This window comes from Denticeps clupeoides, chromosome 2 (genome assembly GCF_900700375.1).
Source record: "Denticeps clupeoides chromosome 2, fDenClu1.1, whole genome shotgun sequence".
Lineage (NCBI taxonomy): Eukaryota > Metazoa > Chordata > Actinopteri > Clupeiformes > Denticipitidae > Denticeps > Denticeps clupeoides.
This window is the reverse complement of record NC_041708.1, coordinates 36,987,819-37,009,127: the sequence shown is the minus strand read 5'-3', so window position 1 is coordinate 37,009,127 and position 21,309 is coordinate 36,987,819. Positions and strand designations below refer to the sequence as shown.

Here is a 21,309-nt window from a genome sequence, read left to right as displayed (position 1 = left end):
GGGGGGTCGCGGCGGCGCCTGATGTGTTCGCAGCTGCACTCCTTAGCTTGCGCCGCAGTGGGTGTTCCTTAAGTCATTATTGCCATTTTCACCTGGGAACAAACTCGCCAGAAGACCCAGGGGCCCTCGGTAACAGTTGCGGCCCCTGTCTCCATGGTAACTGTCAGCAGCAGAAGCGACTGGGTGGGCTATTCGTTATGTGCGTTTTTTTTTTTATGGCCTGAATCGTGTCATGTGACGCTTATAGTTGATGAGAAGAATTAAGTGTGTCAATGTGATGAGCGCAGAGGGAGGGGCTTAATATTTTGACACCTTATGGGTCGGTGGCCTTTCTTCCTGTTCTGACGATAAACGTCGGACCCGGTGGGAATAAAGCAACATAGATATCACGTTGCAATGAAGCACTAATTACGGAGACGAATACCGTTCTAAACAGATGGCTGGAGCTGGAAGAAGATGAAGTGAAACAATAGCCATTAAAGGGCCTAAAATCAGGGTGGAAAATAAGTAGAGAAAAAAATAGAGAATGGTGTTGGATAGGTACTACGTGCCTGATGACACGTAGTTGTCACATGTGACACATCACAGCACAGCACCGACTGAAATGTGTCCTCTGCATTTAACCCATCCCATGAGAGAGCAGTGGGCACCCAGTGTGTTGGGGCGGTACCTCCCTTAACCGCTAGGAAAGGAAATGGCCACCACTGCCCCCCAATACCACTTACAAGCTGTTTCTTCAAAATGGCTCCCTCTTGGTCTCCAGACTTTTGTAGGGGCGTCCAGACGTTTGATCGGTATATGTTGTGTAGGTAGTTTTTGGCACGTGCATTTGTTATGTCCATTGATTGATTAATATTTGGCTTACGCGCTCTCCATTTATATAGTCACCTATTTATCTTGAGCTAATTACCGCTAGTGGGTTTGTTCTAGCTTGTGGAACAGAAGTGAGTTCCCTCTGTGTCCTCTTTTTTTTTTTTTACAGTGTGTCCTCTGTGACAGCATCAAACACCCTTTTTTACTGTAAAATCCGGGCGGCTCGCGTTTCCCTGGGATACAGGGCCGGCGTGTGGGGGACCTTGTCAAGCTGTCAGTGGCCTGTGGTGTGTGTGCGGCGGCCTCGCGCGGAACAGACAGCGCTACGCCGCGACATCGCACGCCCATGCCTCCGTATGTGGTTAATATTCGATTTGCACGCTTTTAACGTTGCCACGCTGTAAACAAAACGTGCGATTTGACACAAATTCACCGGCCCCAGCGGAGAGGGGGGGGGGGGGGGGGGGGGGGGGGGGGGGCAAGTAAAAAAAAAAAAAAATGAAGTCTCATTCTGTTTATCCAGCAGCATTCTGAGCAAATTTCCCCCATAAATCTGCAGCAGGTGCCAGCGGCGGCTTCGGGGACATTTTCCTTCGCACAAACGTGCACGCTCATCTCTGCTCTTTTTAGCACCAATGTGCGACGCAAAAAAAATAAAAATGATTGATTATGCATCGTGGAAAAAACGCTACCATGCTAACCAGGCCAAGACATGAACTTTAATGAGATCCCATTTTCAAGATCTTTGCAGCTAGAGCAGCGTCAACTCCTCTTGGAAGGCTTGCTACAAGGTTCAGGTGTGGGTTTATGGGAATTTTTGACCGTTCTTCCAGAAGAGCATTTTAAGGTCTGTCATTGATGTTGGGTGAGAAGACTTGGCCTAATTCATAATCTGAAGGCCTCACAAAGGTAAAAAAAAGGCGCTGACCTTTTCGCGGCTGATTTACTGCTGTTCCTAATTGCTTCTGCTTTGTGGGGCAGTGGTGGCCTAGCAGTTAAGGAAGCTGCCCCGTAAACAGAAGGTTGCTGGTTCGAATCCCGGTCCGCCGAGGTGCCACTGAGTGGAAGAGACTGCTCCCCGGGCGCCCGTCATGGCTGCCCACTATTCACCCAGGGTGATGGGTTAAATTCAGAGGACAATTTTCACTGTGTGCACCGTGTGCTGTTCTGCTGTGTATCACAAGTGACAATCACTTCACTTCACTTATTATACCACTAACAGTTAACTGGAATATTTAGCAGCAAATAGTTATCACAAATGGAGGTATCGTACAGGTGGCCTTCTATCTAAATTCCATGATTTGGATGTTTATTTGACTCCGTCTGAACGCGCAGCCGATTGGGCGCTGGTGCTGGACGCCAGTGTGGACACTTTGATTTGAAAAAAGAGGTCTGGTCACCTGACGCCACGAACGACAGAAAAAAGATCTTAACTCTCGTCTCAAAACATTGAAAAAACATTGAAAAATTGATGGGACGCATCATGGGTGGTAGTAGCCTAGCGGGTAACACACTCGCCTATGAACCAGAAGACCCAGGTTCAAACCCCACTTACTACCATTGTGTCCCTGAGCAAGTCACTTAACCCTGAGTGTCTCCAGGGGGGGACTGTCCCTGTAACTACTTATTGTAAGTCGCGCTGGATGAGGGCGTCTGGTAAATGCTGTAAACGGAAATGATGCATCGATAATCGAGGCATTGATAATCATAATCGAATCGAATCGTGAGACCATTGAAGGTTCACACCTCAAGGTTATTAATACACCGCCTCTTCTCATGTCACCCATGGTGCGCGGCACACTGTCAAGGCTTTATTATTAGGATCGATGCCAAGATAGTCCAATGTTGCAACCGGAGGGGGAGATAATGCCCTCATAAGTTAATCAGACAAAAAAATCGATCCCCCTCCCCTGCCTTCCTTTCTCAGAGATTTGGATCTTTAAAAAAGATCTCATCCTGAAAACGTGTCGTGCCGTTGCCAAATAAGCACTTACCGCGAGTACAAGTGATAAGTGAGGCGGACCGCAGTAAAAAGCCGGGGCCAATGTTTTTAAAGAGAATGTGATTTAATCCCTGTCATAAATAAAGATTACGTTTATTTGCTGCCATTTAGCCTCTTAGCGTTTCTTGTGTGCTTTATATGTATCGTCGGCGGCGCCGAAATCCTCAGGCCCGGGGAGAGGATTTGGTATTAATGTTCCTCTCTGCTGTTGAATTATTGCCATTTTTCTCAGAGATTCATTGATGGCATAGAAAAAAATAAAAAAAAAAAAACGTGTACAGATTTTTTCCCCCCATTCAGACTCATGAATTGTGATTGTGATCGAGCGTTGCGTGTGTGAGTAGAAACGTGCGAGCGGGACCGTGGGCCGGTCAACGGCAGGGAGCATTCCGGGGCGGTCAATCGTTCCAACAGGCTCCTCCCACTTTTTTAAATCTCATTATTAATTTTCACGTTACATTAGTGAACATGACCCAAGTCTTATTTTAATGGAGGAAAATTGACGTTAATTATTATTAAAAATATCTGTGGAAAACAGGAAAATGACCATTACTGACAAGGGTGAGAACCATATGGGTGTACGTGACAACTTGGACTATAGAGTTTGTCAAAATTGTCCCTTGTGCCTGTATGGTTCTCGCCCCTGGATAAAATGAACATGTTTTACCACGAGAAAGCGTGCAAGAATGTACGTTTTTCCACCGCAGGTCATCCAGACCATCAGTGCCGTGGACAAGGACGAGCCCACCAGTGGCCACCGCTTCGACTTTTCTCTTGCCCTCCCGGCCTCGGGAAACCTCAACTTCACTCTCAGAGACAACAAAGGTCAGGCTCGCCACCACCCATAATGCATTTTTGCACCCGGGTTACATCACGCGTGTAAAAAAAAGTTCCGTTTCAGTCAGCCAACTGCAGGATTCTTCCAGATGTGCCAAGCTTCGGAACGGAGGGAAGGAGTTAAATTTTTATTTATTTTTTGTTCTCTGTCCCCTCCCGAAATCCTATTTACAGATTAAAGTCCCCATGAATATTAATTGTCACTTTAGAGCAGAAGAGAGGCACCAACAGATGAGATCCGTTCACGTGCAATGGCTTGATTTGAAAGTATAATTTAACCTGTGCACGTTTCGGCGTAATTTGCACATAAAAGTATTCGTCTGTTCGCCACGATCGCGGGACTGATGTTATTCTGGGGGTCTGAGTTTCATGCCTCTTTACGCCGGCTGTGATAATGAAGCATGGCGGTAAGGTGTTGGCGCTTCCGGATGTTTACGATGCTGTTTCCCGGCGCCAGACAACACGGCGTCGCTGCTGACGAAGCGCGGCGGGTTCCGGCGCCGCGAGCAGGCCCTGTACCGCCTCCCGGTGCTGATTGTGGACAGCGGCACGCCGGCCCTGAGCAGCACCAACACGCTGTCGGTGCGCGTGTGCGACTGCGACGCCAACGGCGAGCCCCAGGCCTGCGGCGCCGTGGCCTACTCCCTCCCGGCCGGCCTCAGCACCGGGGCGCTGCTGGCCATCCTGGGCTGCATCCTCACGCTCCTGGGTAAGAGCCGTGCCATTTTCATATTGAATTTAAGAAATAAAGGATTTTTCATGTTGTAGGGTTGATCAGAATTCCCACATACATGCTTGCCCTACGGACTAAACAAACACCCTAAACGTTACCAGGATTTGCACATCAGTCCCATGGAGGCCCGGCTTTAATAAAAAGTTTTCATCACGTTCTAAAAAAAAAAAACATTATTTATGAATTCCACAGATGCCTAGATTAAGGGGTAATACATTGTTTATTTTTACATTTATTTAAGTAAACACACACAGTTTAAATAGTTAGATTTTTTTTGTGAAGGAAAACCACAGGTTAATTATCAAAAAAAAATTAACCCCACAAAATCATGCATTTTTTTTAACACTTTATGCATACAATTGAGATATTTGCAGATGTGCCCTTGTGACTGAATTGATCCTCCCGCTGCAGTGTGAGTGGGGATATATAACTTACCAAACTCAATTAATGAAATCGTGCTTTATTACCAGCGATGCTGCTGATGAATGGAATGTAATTAACGAGCCCTAAAGACCAGGCAGCATCACAAATGGCCTTAAAGCTTTTAAAAGAAATTCTTTTCTGCAGCTGTGCCGTTTCAAGCTCCCACATCGGAAGAGAAAAGACAGCAAAGACATGAATAAAGCGAATCTGGCCTATTAGCTCATGCCTTGGGTGGATTTGACAACTTTTGTATCTTCAACCAGAAGCTCTGTGAAGATTGTCATGTTTCTGGGGTTGGAGAATAAATCCTGCAGAGGGTCTCTCATTTGAAAGATGGACTGAAGTTTATCTGCGGAGGAACTTTTCGACCGCATGTCTTCCTTTTCCTTTTTTGCTTTGCTCCTCTTCATTTCTTCTCTCTGCCTACATCCCCTTTGTCTTCTTCTTGTGTTTGTCCCTCCTCTCTGCCCAATTTCTCTTGTCTTCTATACCTATTTGTCTCTTCCTTCTTACTTTTCCCCGGATCCTCCTCTCCATTCATCTTGTCTCATTAACACTCCCCAAACACACACACACACACACACACTGGAAGCCCCAGTCCCTTCCCTCTGTCTCACCGGCCTGGTGCGACTCTCCAAACACGCGGCCATGTTTTAATCTTGGGGCTGAGATGGTGTGTCTGATTGTGTGCGATTGCGTATCTCGGGAGGAGGGAATAAGATCTGCTGTCCCGCTGCCCTCACGAGGGCCGGGGCCGAGTAAATAGAGGAGGAGGAGGAGGTGCGCCTCTCCTGCCTCTCCAGACCAGGAAAGAAACACCGGAGGCGGAGCAGGCAGGCCTGATGGTGTCCTGGACCCTACAGAATTTCAGTCTAAATTATTCAGGCAGTTGTAAATATGTGTATTGGGTCAATCCTGAAATAAACTACAGGCTGATTTATAAGGAGAATTTCTCATTCTATGTAAACAATTGATCTTTTGTATAGAAAGAGCAGGATGTCTCAATGGGCTTAACAACCACTACAAGTGACACCCCTCATGCTTAGATCCTCTCTGGGCACAGTGAACATCCCCCTAGAAAAAAATGGACGAAAGTAATTAAGTAATTCAGAGAAGGACCCCCTTTCAGGGTAGCAAAAACGTGCATTGGGCATCACTAAAGTGTTGCTGTCAACACTGGGTTAACATGAGTAGGAAGTTCATTATTTGTAAGATTGTCCATGCCGATGGTACTCAGAGTCATTAGTTCATTTTTTGGTCGGCGGGACCCGGGGGCATGGTGGGACCAGCAGTCCATGTCCACACCTGTACCTCTCTGGTGGCCTCATCATTGGACTCTGGAGGTGGTCTGTGTGCTTGATTCAGTGCCTCGGAGAGAACAAACAGAAGCAGCAGCAGACGGTGGCATTGTACAATTATAGTGGTTATAGTGGTACATTTGTGCAATAGTGGCCCGGTACCCTGACTAGGACGGCCTAACTAAGGTGAATTGAACACAGCCTATGCGTAATTAGGTGCATTAAAGTGGATTTTGCCACTGTGTCTGGGATTTTAACAGAAGGCCAGAGCAAACCGTTTAGATTTAAAAACTGAGACTGACCGGCAAGCCGTTCCACAAGTTCTATAAGAGAAAGATCTGCTCCCAGCTGTGACCTTCTGTGGCAGACCAGAAATTACTAAAAGTTAATTCAGGTACTGTGGTGCTTTATGGGTCAAGAATAGGATATTGTAGTCAATCATAAATTTGATGAGTAGCACGTATAGTGATTGTAAGACCGGGGTGATGTGGGCGCTGTGGCATTCTGAACTAGCTGGAGCTTACATCCAGACAGTAATGTGTTGAAGTAATGTAACCTTGTTGTAATAAAGGTGTGGACCAACTTTAGAAAGGCTATCCAGAGTTATGGTGTGGTCAGACAGCACAAGAGCTTCTGTCTTATCAGGATTTAATAGAAGAAATTTGGGGAGCATCCACTGTCAAAAATTCTCTATTCTGTTCAACTGCATTTGCATAGCAGTGAAAGTTAACACTGTGATTACAAATAATGTCACCTAAAGGTAACATGTATAAGGAAAATAGCAAGGCTCCTTAGACAGAACCTTGTGGAACACCAAACTCTACTTTAATATTTGAAGATGAATCACCATTTAATGTCCACAAATACCAATCAGTCAACTATGACCTGAACCAGGAGAGGGCTATTCCCTTAATCCCAACAACATTCTCTAACATGTCGAGGAGAATAGAGTGATCAATAGTAAGATCAAGCAGGACAAGCAGCGAGATACAGCCCTGATCAGAGACCAACAGCAGGTTATTAAACACTTTAACCAGTGTCATCTCAGTACTATGTTGAGGTCTAAATCCTGGCTGATATACTTCATGAATGTTGTTGCTGTGTACCTACACAGCTGTTGGGTAGGAGCTTTTCTAAACCTTTTGATATAAACGGGATTTGATTTATCCTAAGACATGGTTTTATCTATAGAGCTGTTTGTTATGTTTCAAATCTTATCTCTAATTGTAACAATTTTATCATTACAGAAATTCATAATGTCGTCACTACTATGATTATATCGAGTGATTGTATCCGTGTCGTTAGTATTACTAGTTAGTTTGGCTACAGTATTAAACAGGAATCTGGGATTATTTTTGTTCATGTCTATACATCGATCGAGCCGAGGCAAGAGCTTTCTTATAGATAAGGAGGCTCTCCTTCATGCTATTCAGAGTACGATCTATTTGGTTCGACGGCATTTATGTTCTAATTTCCAGGCAGTCTGCTTTAGTGAGCATGTGTGATCATTATACCAAGATACTAACTTTTCTCTATTCTTCTTTTAACAAGAACTCACGTACTCCGAAGTGTTAATTCTAGGCATTTCAGCGGGATACACTAAATCTGGTAGGATATTATCAAACCTCTGTGCTGTACTTGATGTAATTTGTCCATTTGTCTCTACAGCACAAAAAGCTCAAAAATATTTAAGTAAATGATCTGAGATTATCTCAGATTGTGGAAGAGTGACTATGTCTTCCATGTTTACAAGATCGATTGTGTGACCACCTTGTGTGTGTGACCATGAGTATTGTGTTTAACTCCGACTGAATCTAGTATAGATGAATCCTGTCGTCTCCTACTGTGGAGCTCCCTCCTCATTAGACTGGATTATTCTGTGGGCTTTATGTGTCGTTCAGGATGCTTCAGAACTAAATCAATCTGAGAACGTTTTCACGTGGCTATAATTTAGTTTCATTTTTCTGAACACATAATCAAAATAATAATTAACAATGAATGGATTAATCCACACGGGCAAATTGCTTTGTTACTAAATAAATGAACACAAGGCAGCACTTTAGCAGGGAGTCTAGAGTATGTTGCTAATGGACTAGGGGCTCAATTTTTTGTTTGGACTGCCTAGTCATGTGACCAAAGTGGATAATAGCATCATATTTTTTGCCTTTTTGTGGTATAAAATATAGGCATTGATTGTGATGTTGCTTTATAAACGAAATAATTACTTTATGCTATATTATGCTAACTATATTTATAATGAAGCTGTTTCACTGTGGATGGGCCAAAAAAAGGCAAACGAACGGCAATATGACGTAAAACGAACATTGAGGTGAGGTTAGAGTCGGCATCATATACAGGCAGCATCTTATTCTGTGCACGTTGTCCACGAGTAAGGCTTTTCCTGCAAAAGTCACGGTGAAAGTCAGCACCGGCAGTGCGGTGACTTCGGAAATGACTGGGAAGTTCCATGGTTTTCCCAAAATTTCCCCCCGGTGACTTCAGATTAGCAACCTGGAACTAATAATCGCCATTAGAAAGCCCCTGTGCTCATGGCCGAGCACATTAAAGTGACGCACGCGCCAGCGGCACTCAGAATTCTCCTTGTCCGACCGCCGATCGAGCATGACGCCGCATTCGCAATCCGTTCACTGGCGGCCCGAGCACAGCGCGCTGATCTTTTCTCCTTGTCACCTCCTGCACCTATTCTTCATTCCATGCGAGTTTTTGTAGCGCATTTACTTTCGTCAGAACATGGGTGCTGTTCATTGGCGACCTTGATAATATTCAATCAAATGTTTAGAAAGGCTCTGGCGGATTTGTTAATTTTATTCAAACTCATGAGTCTCTTGGTGAATAATACGTCTGTTCAGACTGAACAGACGTGGGTGTGTATGTTGGAGGGTGAGACCCAGCAGGACCCTGGGAACTCCTCCTCAGGGTGAACAGGGTGAACCTGTCCGGGTTACGGTGATGGTTGGCGATAGTTAATCGCAGGTTAGCGAGGTTGTAAGTGGATGAGTGGGCGGAGTCAGCCACCTCGTGCGCATGGCGTACAGCAAATGTCCCGACTTTCGATATTAACACGCCAGTAATGTCTGTTGCAACACACGGCGCCAGGTAGCACTGTGGGTGGACACACTAAATGTGGGCATTTCAGGGGAAGTAAAGTTCGGGGGACTTCTGTGTTTGTGGCTGGCACCCATCCATCAGCGCCAGAACCGTTCCCTCAACCCATTATGAAGTGTGAAGTGCTTTTTTTTCTTCGCCCCCACTTCCTAGGCCCTGCACGAAAGCCCGACACGTGAGCGAGGGAAGAAATATTGAAGCCGCCGAGCGATATTTCACTGGCTGCAGGAGCGACGTTGATGGATGGTGGATCATTAGACGTTTGCCAGTTTGCCTGGGCGCTGGTAGTTATTTTCAGCCCTAATATATGAGAAAGAGCCTGGAGTGTGTGGGGTGGAGTGGAAGGGCTCGGGGTTGTGGGGTGTCAAAAAGCGATCAGGAATCGGGCCAAAATGAAAAAGAAAAAAATTGGTCCGGTGATCAATGGAAGAGAAACTTCTCACTGGACTCTAGTAATGTACAAAATGTCCCCGTAAAAGTCGACCCTGGCCTTGGAGAGACTCTCCTATAACCCAGTTCCACTCATATTTCAGCCTTATAGTGATGGTACCAGTCGCTCTTGGCACATCGAATCACCCTGGCACATTGCAAGCGTTGATGTTGACGTACGTAAATGATGAATCTCCAACAATCCATGACATAGGACCCATATATTTCAATTTTAAACCTCGCTTCGCCTATTTATGTCAAGGAGCACCAACTTTTGCCTTATTTTTCATTTCTTTTACGTGATCAGTATTTTGCGTTTTCTGATCGCTCATAAATAGCTATTTGTAAGTCATTGTCTTATACTATATAGCACATTATATAACGACTAAACTAACTATAACAGATAGATTGTCAGTTTATCAGGCTTGAACAGGTCCTAATAAATATCAAATCTCAAAGAAGCCCTTTTCCGTAATTTGTGGAGAAAACCAAGCGGGTGCGTGTGCACAGCTGGTCAACGGCAATAAATAATTGACCGGACAAAAATAATTCAGCGCTCGCGGCAAAGTAATTGGCCGCAACGAGAATAAGACCAAGCTACTGCATAAATTGATTGTTTATAGTTGTCACTCACTCATTAGTTTGCATTGAAATCCACACCTCCATTTTTATGCTTGTTGGTATTCTGGAGACACGGTGCAGCCTGTGCCGGTTAAGCGGTTGGACGGAAATTATTGCTGAACACCAAATGTCTCCCACTTGTTCTTTTATTACTGTTTTGAATGTGTTGAACGTTTTACCAGTAGGTTCACTGGAATGTGATCATCGGCAACAGGCCTAATTCACCTCGCCGGCTCTCGGTGTGTCTGTCACACACTTTTGCTCTGTCAAGTGCCTCTCAATGTCATGTGAGTTTGGCGAGACACGTGTACCCCTTAATAACCCCGCCTCATCCCCGAACATTGTCATCAGTTGTACCTTCCGGACACAGTGAATCCTGCTCCCCAATGAATATGCATGAGAGCAATCTGGCCCCCGAAAAAACCCACCGACGACCACCCAGATGGCAAATGCTCACCGCCTGCCAACGGCGTCAGGATTGTAGTAGGAACAAGTCATTAGTGTCAAAAGTGCTGTGGGACAATTTACTTTCAAGCGCCCTCGTGGAAGTAATTTCAGAAGTTCGTTTGCGTTTCATTCCTTACATTCGTTTCATATACATTTCACCCATCAAACTCACCGGTTCATCGGCAAACGATTACGAAAGAAACATTCTACTACGTATGACACACCTTCACAATGAGACAAAGCAGAGAAGGTCATTTACTGCAATGTAAAAATACAACTTCATGCACTAAGTGGACTTTCCAAATTTTACCAAATTGACATCTGCCGTAAATGTAAGTAGTCAGGAATTGATTTGAAAAGTTCAGACCACTACAAATTACTGAGTCGACTGCAAAATGCAGATTCTACTAAATAAAATTATTTATGGCTCCAGGTTAGAAAATGTTGTTTAATTTTACCAAAGCGATGAAATTGTGTTTGAAAATGGTTTTAATGCCTTTAATTATAGAATTGGATTAGATTTCTTGTGAAGCCACGGGTTCAGTCCAATTTACAATAAACAGATAAAAGAACACGGTTTGATTAATGAGTAAAGATTTTGTAAAGATCTGTCAGACTTCTGTTCTGCCGTGATGAAGGTCCACATTCTTCTCTGTCTTCTCTAGTGCTTGTCCTTCTGATTGTGACGATGAGAAGAAGAAAGAAGGAGCCGCTGATCCTGGATGATGAGAGGGACGTTCGGGAGAACATAGTGCGCTACGATGATGAAGGGGGCGGGGAAGAGGACACGGAGGCCTTCGACATGGTCGCCTTGAGGAACCTCAACATCATCCGCGATCACAAGACGCGACGGGACGTCACCCCGGAGACGCCCACCTTCTTCCCGTACCCGCCTCCCTCATCGTCCCGGCCCGCCTTCAAGAGCTTGCCGGACAACGTGCTGTTTCGCGAGTTCATCTGGGACCGGCTGAGGGACGCGGACGTGGACCCGTCCGCGCCGCCGTACGACTCGCTGCAGACGTACGCGTTCGAGGGGAGCGGCTCCGTCGCCGAGTCGCTCAGCTCCCTGGAGTCGCTGGGCGCGGACTCGGAACAGAACTACGATTATCTCAGCAACTGGGGGCCGCGCTTCAAAAAGCTGGCCGACCTCTACGGCAGCGTGGAGGCCAACAGCATCTTCTCATAACCGCAGGGTTCCTTCCTGAGAAGGTCCCACAGCGGTGGCCCTGTGTTGTTCTAGTGAGAGGACGACTTGTTAGAATTCGCTGCTGAGGTCGGGGGGCAAATTGTGAGTTTTGTTCGTTCGCGCCCAAAACAACAAACAACAAAAACAAGTACGTTTGACCGGCACTTCCGACGTGGAGGTCCGCCTGAAGGCCGCGGCTCTGAGGCCAGACATCCGGGGACCAGTTCTTCTCGTCTGCTTCTGTTGACCCTGATGACCGGAGACAGAACTCTTAGTCCCTCCCCAAAGTGCTTTGTCCCGACCGGCCACGTCGTTTATTACGGAATCTTTACACGATGCCTGAACGTCACAAGGACCTCCGGGTTTCGTGGCTACTTCCGTACGGGACGTCCATTTTTTACGGAGCGTGGACCATGAAACGTCGGTGTGGTGTGTGGTGTGTGGTGTGTGGTGTTCTCCTTCCGTTATCATCCTCAGTATCGTCACTTTCGTTGCTGTTAGTTAGCGGGGTGGGCGGGGTCTGGTGGGCGGGGTCTGGAGCCCCGTGGAGCGACTCTGTTTTCACGCGTTGGGTTTTTTAAGAAGGAATTCATAATGATCCGCCGTTTGCTGTTGGCAGGAAACGTGGGAGAGTTCCGGAGAGAGAAGAAGAGCAAATGCCACTGTGGAAATGACTCCGAATTCGAGCGTCACCGCGCCACTTAACTACACCAAGGATACCGGCGGCACGTTGTGTAAAAAAACGATTCGAACAAAAACTACAAAAACAAAAAAAAAATCTTGTTTTAGTTTCTTTTGGAAAAAAAAAGCCTTTTGAATCATTGCCATTGAACTTCGGTGTGTTAAAAAAGCAGAATATCTCTTATTTATTTTGAATAGACAAAAAATGTGTGGACGATGGTTTTTATTGTTTTTGCTGACAATAAAAAGGACATTTGGCTCCTCAAACGTCTGTGGGGGCGGTGTGAGATTCTTCTGAGCACGAAAACAAGCCTCTGGTGTGTTGCCGTCGTAATTCTGCTATCAAGGTGAACCGATCCGGGGAAAAGCGGCGGAGAAGGGTGGGTCAGGAAAGGAATTTGGAGAAATTAATGAATCGGGGGTGGGAGGTGTTTTCAAGGCAAATTGGGCCGTGGAGGATTTTCTTTTTTTTTTATTTTATCATGTTTGTTTCATATCGCCACTCGCCACGGCTTTGTACTTGAGAGGCAGGCGGGGGACAAAGAACTAAAGACGCTTCGCCTGCAGAGAGACGTGTGATGAATGGCTTCAGAGCCCATGACCCGTTTAAAAATGAGCTGAGCTCAGAAATGAGCCCGGTCTTCCTCCCGAGCCGAGCTCCATTCATTTACAGGTCTACCTTCTTATTGCTGAATAAATGTTGCGTTGTCCCACGTTTACTTTGACGTCCCTTGAGCTGGGCGATGACCTTTGAACCCCACTGTGGTTTGATTGCACCCGTCTGCTTTTATCTCAGGGACGCATGTTCAATTATTCAGTTAATTGATTTGCCAGATTCGCCGGGTTAATACCGACCCACTTTCCTGCCACTTCGATAATAATGATGATAATATCAGGCTCTTTTATCTACAGAAGGGTTCAGGTGAACCTTTACACATGCTAAGCATTTCATTAGAGGTAGGATGGAGATTCTGTTCTCTTGTACGGATTCGAACCTCGACTGATCTCGATCGCTTTTCTCGCCATGTCGGCAGACGGTGCTCTAGTAGAGTCAGAGGATTTCAGAGGATTCCCCATCAATTTTGCAGTTTTGTTCTAAATGGAAATCTGCCATCGCCGTGGAAACCAGCAGCAAATGCCTGTAAGTCAACCAGGCAACGTGACAGGCCTTTTAACGCTAACATATGAAAACAAGAGGAAGCCATTAGTACTCGGGATGTATATTGAGCAGATCTCCATATCCTACGTTCGCGGTGTCACCGGGTTGCATCAACCCCAGTCGGGGGAAACGGCAGTCCTACAGTGTACTGCATGCATTACCATTCCATCGGCCGCCATTGTTCTCAGCCTGATGTATCGGAGCGGCGCTGGGAAGGAGGCCGGCGTTGCCGTGATGCAACAGCTCTTGAAGCACCTACGCTTCCTTCTTCAGGTAGGGGTAACATCACAACTCTCCTGTAATTTGCCGTGATGCAACAGCACGCAACCGGCATGTTACGAATCTCCGCCCTAGCTGGTAAATAGGCTCTCTGCTTACAGGTGTTGACACTGTCTCAACGGCTTTGAACAGCGGCAATGGAGACATGAAACACGGCATAAGTTGGCCTGAGAGCGTTAAGATGTTCTCTTTAGTCAACGCATTCTCATCTGGTTTCCCCCGTAGCTGTGTGGCGGGAAGTGCTTAGGCCCTTCAGGACTGTGTATGGTGAAAAGGTAAAACACTATTCTCTTTAAAAGTCTTTGAACCCCTTAAAACTCACTACAACCTAATTTCTCAGTAAGTAGGACATTTTAATAAGTGCAGCAGTTACTGGAAATGAAGAACCTTAAACCCGTTGAACGCTAGGCCCTTATCATGGATACCTTCTTGAAAATCGTTATGCTTTTTAAAGCATTCCACAGTTTTGGAGCTAAAATGGCAAAAGCACGATCACCCCTACTTTTCTTCTTTGGCTCTGTCACTACCTATTTCTATAATTTCTATTCAGAAGAAAAATGTGAGCGTGAAGGTATGTATGAGACCAGTGGAAAGTGCTCAGCTTTATTCTATATTCTACTGGAAGCCAGTGGAGGACGGTCAATACCAGGATAATGGACTCAAATTTCCGAGGACCAGAAACCAAGCCATTCAGTTGCCGTTAGTGAAAATGTGCTCCCCCCTGAACCCAAAGTTGGTCTGTAGTTGGAACGATTTGATCTGATTACTAATCAACATTATTCACAAAAGTATTAAGTATTAAAAAAAATTATATGCAATATGCACTTTTCTCCCAGAATAGTAGATGCCATGTGGAATGGAATTTAAATGCATGGGATTGGGCGTCTGGGTTCATTTACTGAACTGATTAGCATGAATAAGTCCATTTGGTTGAACTTGGTCTCTCTAATGTGTTTCATTACTGCCCCAAACCGTCATTTTATCACGGCATCATTCCGGGTGATGCCAGTTTATTAGCATAAACAGACGCCGGCTCCCAGGTTATCTTTAAATGAGGTGAATATCTGTAAATCCATCGTTTCTTCATTACTGCAGAGGGTGCAGGATATATTCCACTGTTCGTCCCCCCGGATGATTTTCAGCTTTTGGGATTTGGCTGATAGCGACTCCCGAGCATGTTCGTCAGAATCGGAGGCGTTGAATTCACCGGGCCCAGCGCACAGGGACATTTAGAGCAATCAGCTGGCCATCTTTATCAGCGGTGCAATCAGGTGCCCGACCGGATTACCTTCCCTGGCCTGGAGGCCTCCATCTCTGGTGGAAATAGAGGACGGGGAGAAGATTCCATATCCCAGCCTCCAATCAGTCCATCCATCACCCATCATACCTTTTTAGCAAAGACTCGTTCACGAGGAAACCATGTCTATTCTAACCATCTCTGCTCAAGGTCAGCAGCAAGCCCAGGATTAGCTCATCATACAAGACCATGCATTTGAAGGAAGCAAGATCACCCTGAGGAGACTTCAAGCACAGATCACACTTCACAAACAGTCCTTTTTTTATGGAGTAGCGTTACTCAAAAATAATAATAGCCAAGTACAATTAAGAGTATCAAGTGATAAAACAATTCAAGTACTGAGTAACTGTTGGATTGTAATATCTCATTTATTTTTTTAGAATTTTTTTTCAGACAGAAAAAATATAAATGCACTAATTCTGGATTTTTTTTATAATAAAATAATTGTATTATTTATAATAATAAAGTATGAATTGTAATACATAATGACAAAATCTGAGCATACAATACGTATACATGCTAATTATATGTGTTAGCATTGAAATATTAAATAAAATAGCTACACCACAATTCCTTCTACTACAGAAAATGTATAGAGGTCTACTTAGATTACGGTGGCATTTAACAAAATGTTTAAAAAAGTAAAACTGTCGATATGGAAGACTGGGATTCTGTATTCTTTCTGTTACCTCTGTTTTTAGAACTGGAATTTTTTTTCCTTGTCTGCGCTGTGTGACGAGATTTTGCCGCCACGATACGGGTGTGGTCATTTGACTGCATGGTTACGTCTGATTGGTGAAACGGTGTTGTGTGATTACTGTTGCTGTGTCTGAGTGTTGGAACATAGTAATGTGTCAGGTCTACCGGCGGCGTCTGTCTGGCAAAAATAAAGCGTATAAATGGTTTAAAAAAGTAACGGGTCGAGTGTTGCCCGACGTGGCGAAGTGAGAACCGAGTATCTAATTCACAAACGTGCTCAAGTAAAAGTGAAAATGTCACGTTAGCAGGACATGGCGATGGAGAACTGACACAAAAAGGGCAGCTTTAAACAATGAACACACTGGTGAGAACGATCTAGAATCCAGGACGAGTATCCCGTTCCAAAAAGTTTTCAAAAAGTTACTTGTTACTTCTGTTCAGAACTACGGAAAAGTCATTCCCAATCTCCAAATGGATTATTTTCTGGCTTCCAATAACTTGTCATCTAAATGGGGTTGCCAGACACAAACAATCCACATGAAGGACCACCCTCAGCAAAGATCTGTGCATGCGTGAAGCCCTCGTGTCTTCGTTGAAGTCGATGTCAGCTACTCCTCTGCAGTGCGGCATGATCAGCGCTGCCCACCACTCCTGGACACCCGGTTCTCCACACTCACGCGGCCCGCTGCTGCTGAGGAGCAGAGATTGAGGTGCTAGTGAAATCAATAAGGTCTGAATATTCTAAGAACTCGCTTTTCACTTTGGGCTATGTTGCCTCTAAATGTGGACTGGTATACATCGAGAACAGAACCAATAAAATTGGACTTTGTTGTAAACTTTTGAAGTGTGGAATAAGCCTTTGAGTCCTAGTGGGTAAAAACCAGGCTGAGAAGCGCTGTATTAAATCGTTACGAACGGCATATGCATGCAATCCAGAGCACAGAGCTGGAGATGCTCCACTCTGCTTGTGACGTGCAGAAATCAGCGAACCATCTCTTTGTGCCTTGACTATAATTTTTAACATTTTTTTTAATTGGATGCAGCTAGTAAAAAAAAATCTGAAAAGTGTATTCAAAAGCATCCTTTGAACCTCCACAAAGATGCTCATTTTCCACATATATTTCAGTGTGGGTTTTATTCAGCCCTCAAGTTAGTCCTGTAAAGTAAAGATTCTTTGCCGGTTCTTTGTTCTCCACCCTCGTGGCAGCAGTCCGATCTGCTGGAGGCCGGATCAGGTCACAGCCGGACCCAGCGGCAATAGGCTGAACCTCCCCATCCAGCTGAACTCTGTGTTTTTGTATTATTATTATTACCACCACTCGTTCCATGGGTCGCTGCCAACCGGCTCTGCCTTCCGGAACATATTTTCCTTCCTGCACCTCCAGCATTAAGACATTTGTTTCATTTTTTTCACGTGCAGTAGATCTTTTCTATCTGCTGAGGACATTTGACATTATGTGAAGAACTTGGAAGCCACAGTGGATCTTTACTGTGGACATCTTAAAACCAACATGCAGATTATGCACACGTAATTCCAGTTGTTCAAATGTGATCTGATCAGATTGGTTCGGATCAATATATTGGATTATATAATCCAGTCTGGATTTAATCCAGATATAACCACTCAGTTCACTGTGGGCTGCTTTGGTTTAAAAATCTTAGGTAATAGGTAGTATTTAGACTGGAATTCATGAACAAAATTGATTCTGTACCCATTATTAAACATTTTTTAAACTAAATAACCACAAAGTAAAATCTCCAAGTACTTGAGTGTAAATTCCAGTTTTTCCGTCCATTTCAAACAGGAGAAGCATTAAATAACGGGGGATGAAATTTGCTACTAACAGTCATACGGGAGATCGGTGCAGGTGAAATCATTCTCGGAGAGTGGCCTGGATTCCAACCCTGCATATGCAGCCCCACAACTTTTATTTCCATCCTCAGCGTTTCAGTAGCTGGAGGACACGTGTCCCCTTGAACCTGGCTCACTCTCTCCTACCTTTCAGGGAAATGGCTTGTACGTTTAATCCGCATTTTCTTCCTCCCGTTGCGTCTCCTGGCCGCAACACAACCCAATCATTGCAGGCAAACCAGTTATTATGGGGGAGGAGGACGGTTCTCGCGGTCTAAAAGCATCCTCGGTAGGAGAAATACTTCCTGAAGTGGACTTCGTCACAGCTTGACGCTCACGGAGACTCAACTGTCCCTCGCAAATTGCGTCCCTGCAAAGCAGCTCAGTGTCCTTCAGGATGAGAGCTGGTGGGTTTTGTGAAAGGTCCTCCCTTCCCAACACTCAGAAACCCCACATCTCCACCTGCCCCACACAGATCTGTTCTCCTACACAGAGACCCGGGGGACTTTTTCTTTTAGTATTATTCTTTGCTAGCTTTTTTTTTTTTTTTTTTTGTGGGAAGGAACACAGGATCAAAGGGGGCGTGCAGTGCCATGTTTTATTCTCTCTCTCTCTCTCTCTCTCTCTCTCTCTCTACACTCTCTGTGCTCTGTGGCTGTGGACGGCCCCGGCCTGCGGGCTGTGAACACCGACACCGGCGTTTTATACACTGCCACACCCGGTCACCTTTACTGTCAATGGTGACGAAAAGAAATCCGACCTTAAATTGAAATGAGCACGTAGGCAAAAACACACGAGACAATTGTAAGACTGTGGAGTCTGTTCCGTGGTCTACTGAAACCAGCAACTGCTGTACAGAAGAGGATAGCCACCAAAAAAAAAAGAAAAAAGTTTCTATTTCTGTTGTCGCATTTTCCTTAAAGTTTTGTGCAAAGTTGTATGTTCTGAATGTGTTGTATTTCCATCCTTTCCACATTCTCAATCTTTTAGATTTCTGTTTAGAGCATCATGTGACTCTCGAATCTCTCGATGTACCACTTTTATTTTAACATTTTCTGTGTATGTGTGTCTTGCATTTTTTATTTGAAAGTAAGTTGTTCATTAAAGTAAGTTGAAATTGCAAAGTGAACATGTAAAGTGGGGAAGAGGCGCAAGATTAGACGTTGCAGCACAAACGGGTTTGTTTCGAATCATTTCTACCTGCTAGCGGAAGGACTTCTATACTCCACCACGCACGGCTCCATTCTGCACGCTTCCCAGCTCACTTTCAGATCGTTTGCTCGCGAATGCCGACATAAACAGAGGACGCCGAGGCTCTGTGGCGGTGTGGGGACGCCGCAATAATCCTCCATTCAAATGTCATTCAGGGGACGGGAGATAATTAGACATTAAATTATGCACATTTGTTGCAGGAACCTTAAGTGCCCTCAGAATAAAGAAAGGTCATCGTCACTTGGTTCTCCACCAGGTTCCACAACAACAATAGACGGAGGGAAAAGGAAAAGAGGCTCGGGGGGGCCTTGTGAGCACAAATTGGCCCCAGAACAACAAGCCTCCGCACAACCGCTACAAATGAGGCGTAATCGCTTAGCGGCGTAATTAGCGGCGGATTTTAATTCGCAGCCACGTCTGGCATGGCTACCCGTGCCTGGTCTGAAATGTGTGGGTGGGGTGTGTTTCGTCTGTCACGGCGACGCGGAAAACAGTTACACGCAACACGGCGTCCGTGTTCGGCGGAGAATCGTTGATTTCAGAAGCGCTCGACTCGAGGACTGAAGAGCGAGTCGCTGATCCGGCCGTGTTTAACATGCAGGGACCTGATCGCAGGAGGGAAGAACTAGAAAACCCTGAGGAGCAGCTGACCGCAGATTTAAGAAGAAAATGTAATGGGGTGATTTCATCTCAGAAATGTTGAACCAGGGTTCAGTGGTGCTTAGCGGCCCAGAAATCAGAAGGTTGCCGGTTCAAATCCCAAACCACCAAGGTGCCACTGAGCAAAGCGCCGCTCCCCGGGCGCCTGTCATGGCCGCCCACTGCTTACCAAGGGTGATGGGTTAAATGCAGAGGACACATTTCACTGTGTCACAATCACAATGGTAGTAGCCTAGTCTGGGGTGGTAACACACTAACCTATGAACCAGAAGACCCAGGTTCAAATCCCACTTACTACAATCGTGTCCCTGAGCAAGACACTTAACCCTGAGTGTCTCCAGGGGGGGACTGTCCCTGTAACTACTGATTGCAAGTCACTCTGGAAAAGGGCGTCTGGTAAATGCTGTAAATGACAATCACTTTCTTTCACTTAATTGAGGTCCGTGAAGAGGTTCAAGGCTTCGCCCAGTGTTGTCCCAGCTGCTAATAGAAGATACTAGATGGTTGTAGATTAAACATTAAACATACCTAGGACCTTCCTATACCACAGTAGATCAGACTACATCCTGTGCATGGCGTGTTGGTCATGAGCTGAAGTTCACTCTTTATCTCCTCCTAAATGTGAGCTAATGAGTGGCGCTGAGGATTCGTGACAATGCTGAGAAGATGGATGTCGCAGCATAGATGGAGAAGCGCGTCCCTGATGAAAATGAATGAGAACACGAAGAACATTGCAAGAAAGCAAGAGGCCATTTTGCTTTGCTGCCAGCCTTCCACATTTGATTAACAGAGAGTCATTAGAAAAGAGTCCGTAGGAAATACTCTGTTGAGTCATAAATCATTTTAATGAACCATATTATTTTTATAGTCAAGTGTGGAGTTTTAATGACAGGGTCTGGTGAAGATAGTCTTTTGGCTGCTTCTGCCATTTCTCCTTAAGAGCTTTGTTTCCACTAAAGACGTTAGAAACACAAAAGATTAATGAAGTGGATATGACATTTTTATTTATTTATTTATTTATTTATTTATTTATTTATTTATTTTCTTATCAGATTTTTATCCTATCTTGCACACTCCACATAGGACTAAAAACATGAACACTGACTTTAATGTTGGCTAGTGCTGAATGGCAGGGTCCATTACCGATGCCGCACCCCGCACGCTGTTCATACTGCACGGCAGGTATTACATATTAAGCCCGCTTTAGGATATATCGGGCCAGGACCCAATGCGAGGCACAGGCGTCTGGACTGTTAACAGATGTCATAAATTTACAGCATTTACCAGACTCCCTTATCCAAAGCTACCTACAAGGGACAGTCCCCCCCTGGAGCAATTTAGGATTAAGTGTCTTGCTCAGGGACACAATGGTAGTAAGTGGGATTTGAACCCGGGCCTTCTGGTTCATAGGCGAGTGTGTTACCCACTAGGCTACCACCACCCTGTGACCTATGAATGAAAGAAATATGACCCTGAATGAAACAAATGGCCATTATCGTTAATACATTTGCACATGAGAAACCATTGTGAACGATCAGTGCAAAATGAATAAAGA

The 21,309-nt window shown here is 45.2% G+C and overlaps 1 protein-coding gene across 3 annotated transcripts in view; it reads left to right on the top strand.

Moving 5' to 3' along the window:
- Positions 1 to 12,807, top strand: part of LOC114781244 (cadherin-7-like) — a 61,029-nt gene extending 48,222 nt beyond the window's left edge. For 2 of the 3 annotated variants that reach the window (XM_028967914.1, XM_028967913.1), the window contains 3 exons: positions 3,523 to 3,640; positions 4,110 to 4,361; positions 11,395 to 12,807. In XM_028967914.1, the coding sequence (XP_028823747.1) occupies positions 3,523 to 3,640; positions 4,110 to 4,361; positions 11,395 to 11,915 (891 nt within the window). In that variant the 3' untranslated portion in view covers positions 11,916 to 12,807. The remainder of the gene's footprint in view (positions 1 to 3,522; positions 3,641 to 4,109; positions 4,362 to 11,394) is intronic. The other variant, XM_028967915.1, reaches the window with a different exon arrangement.
- The last annotated feature ends 8,502 nt before the right edge of the window (positions 12,808 to 21,309 follow it).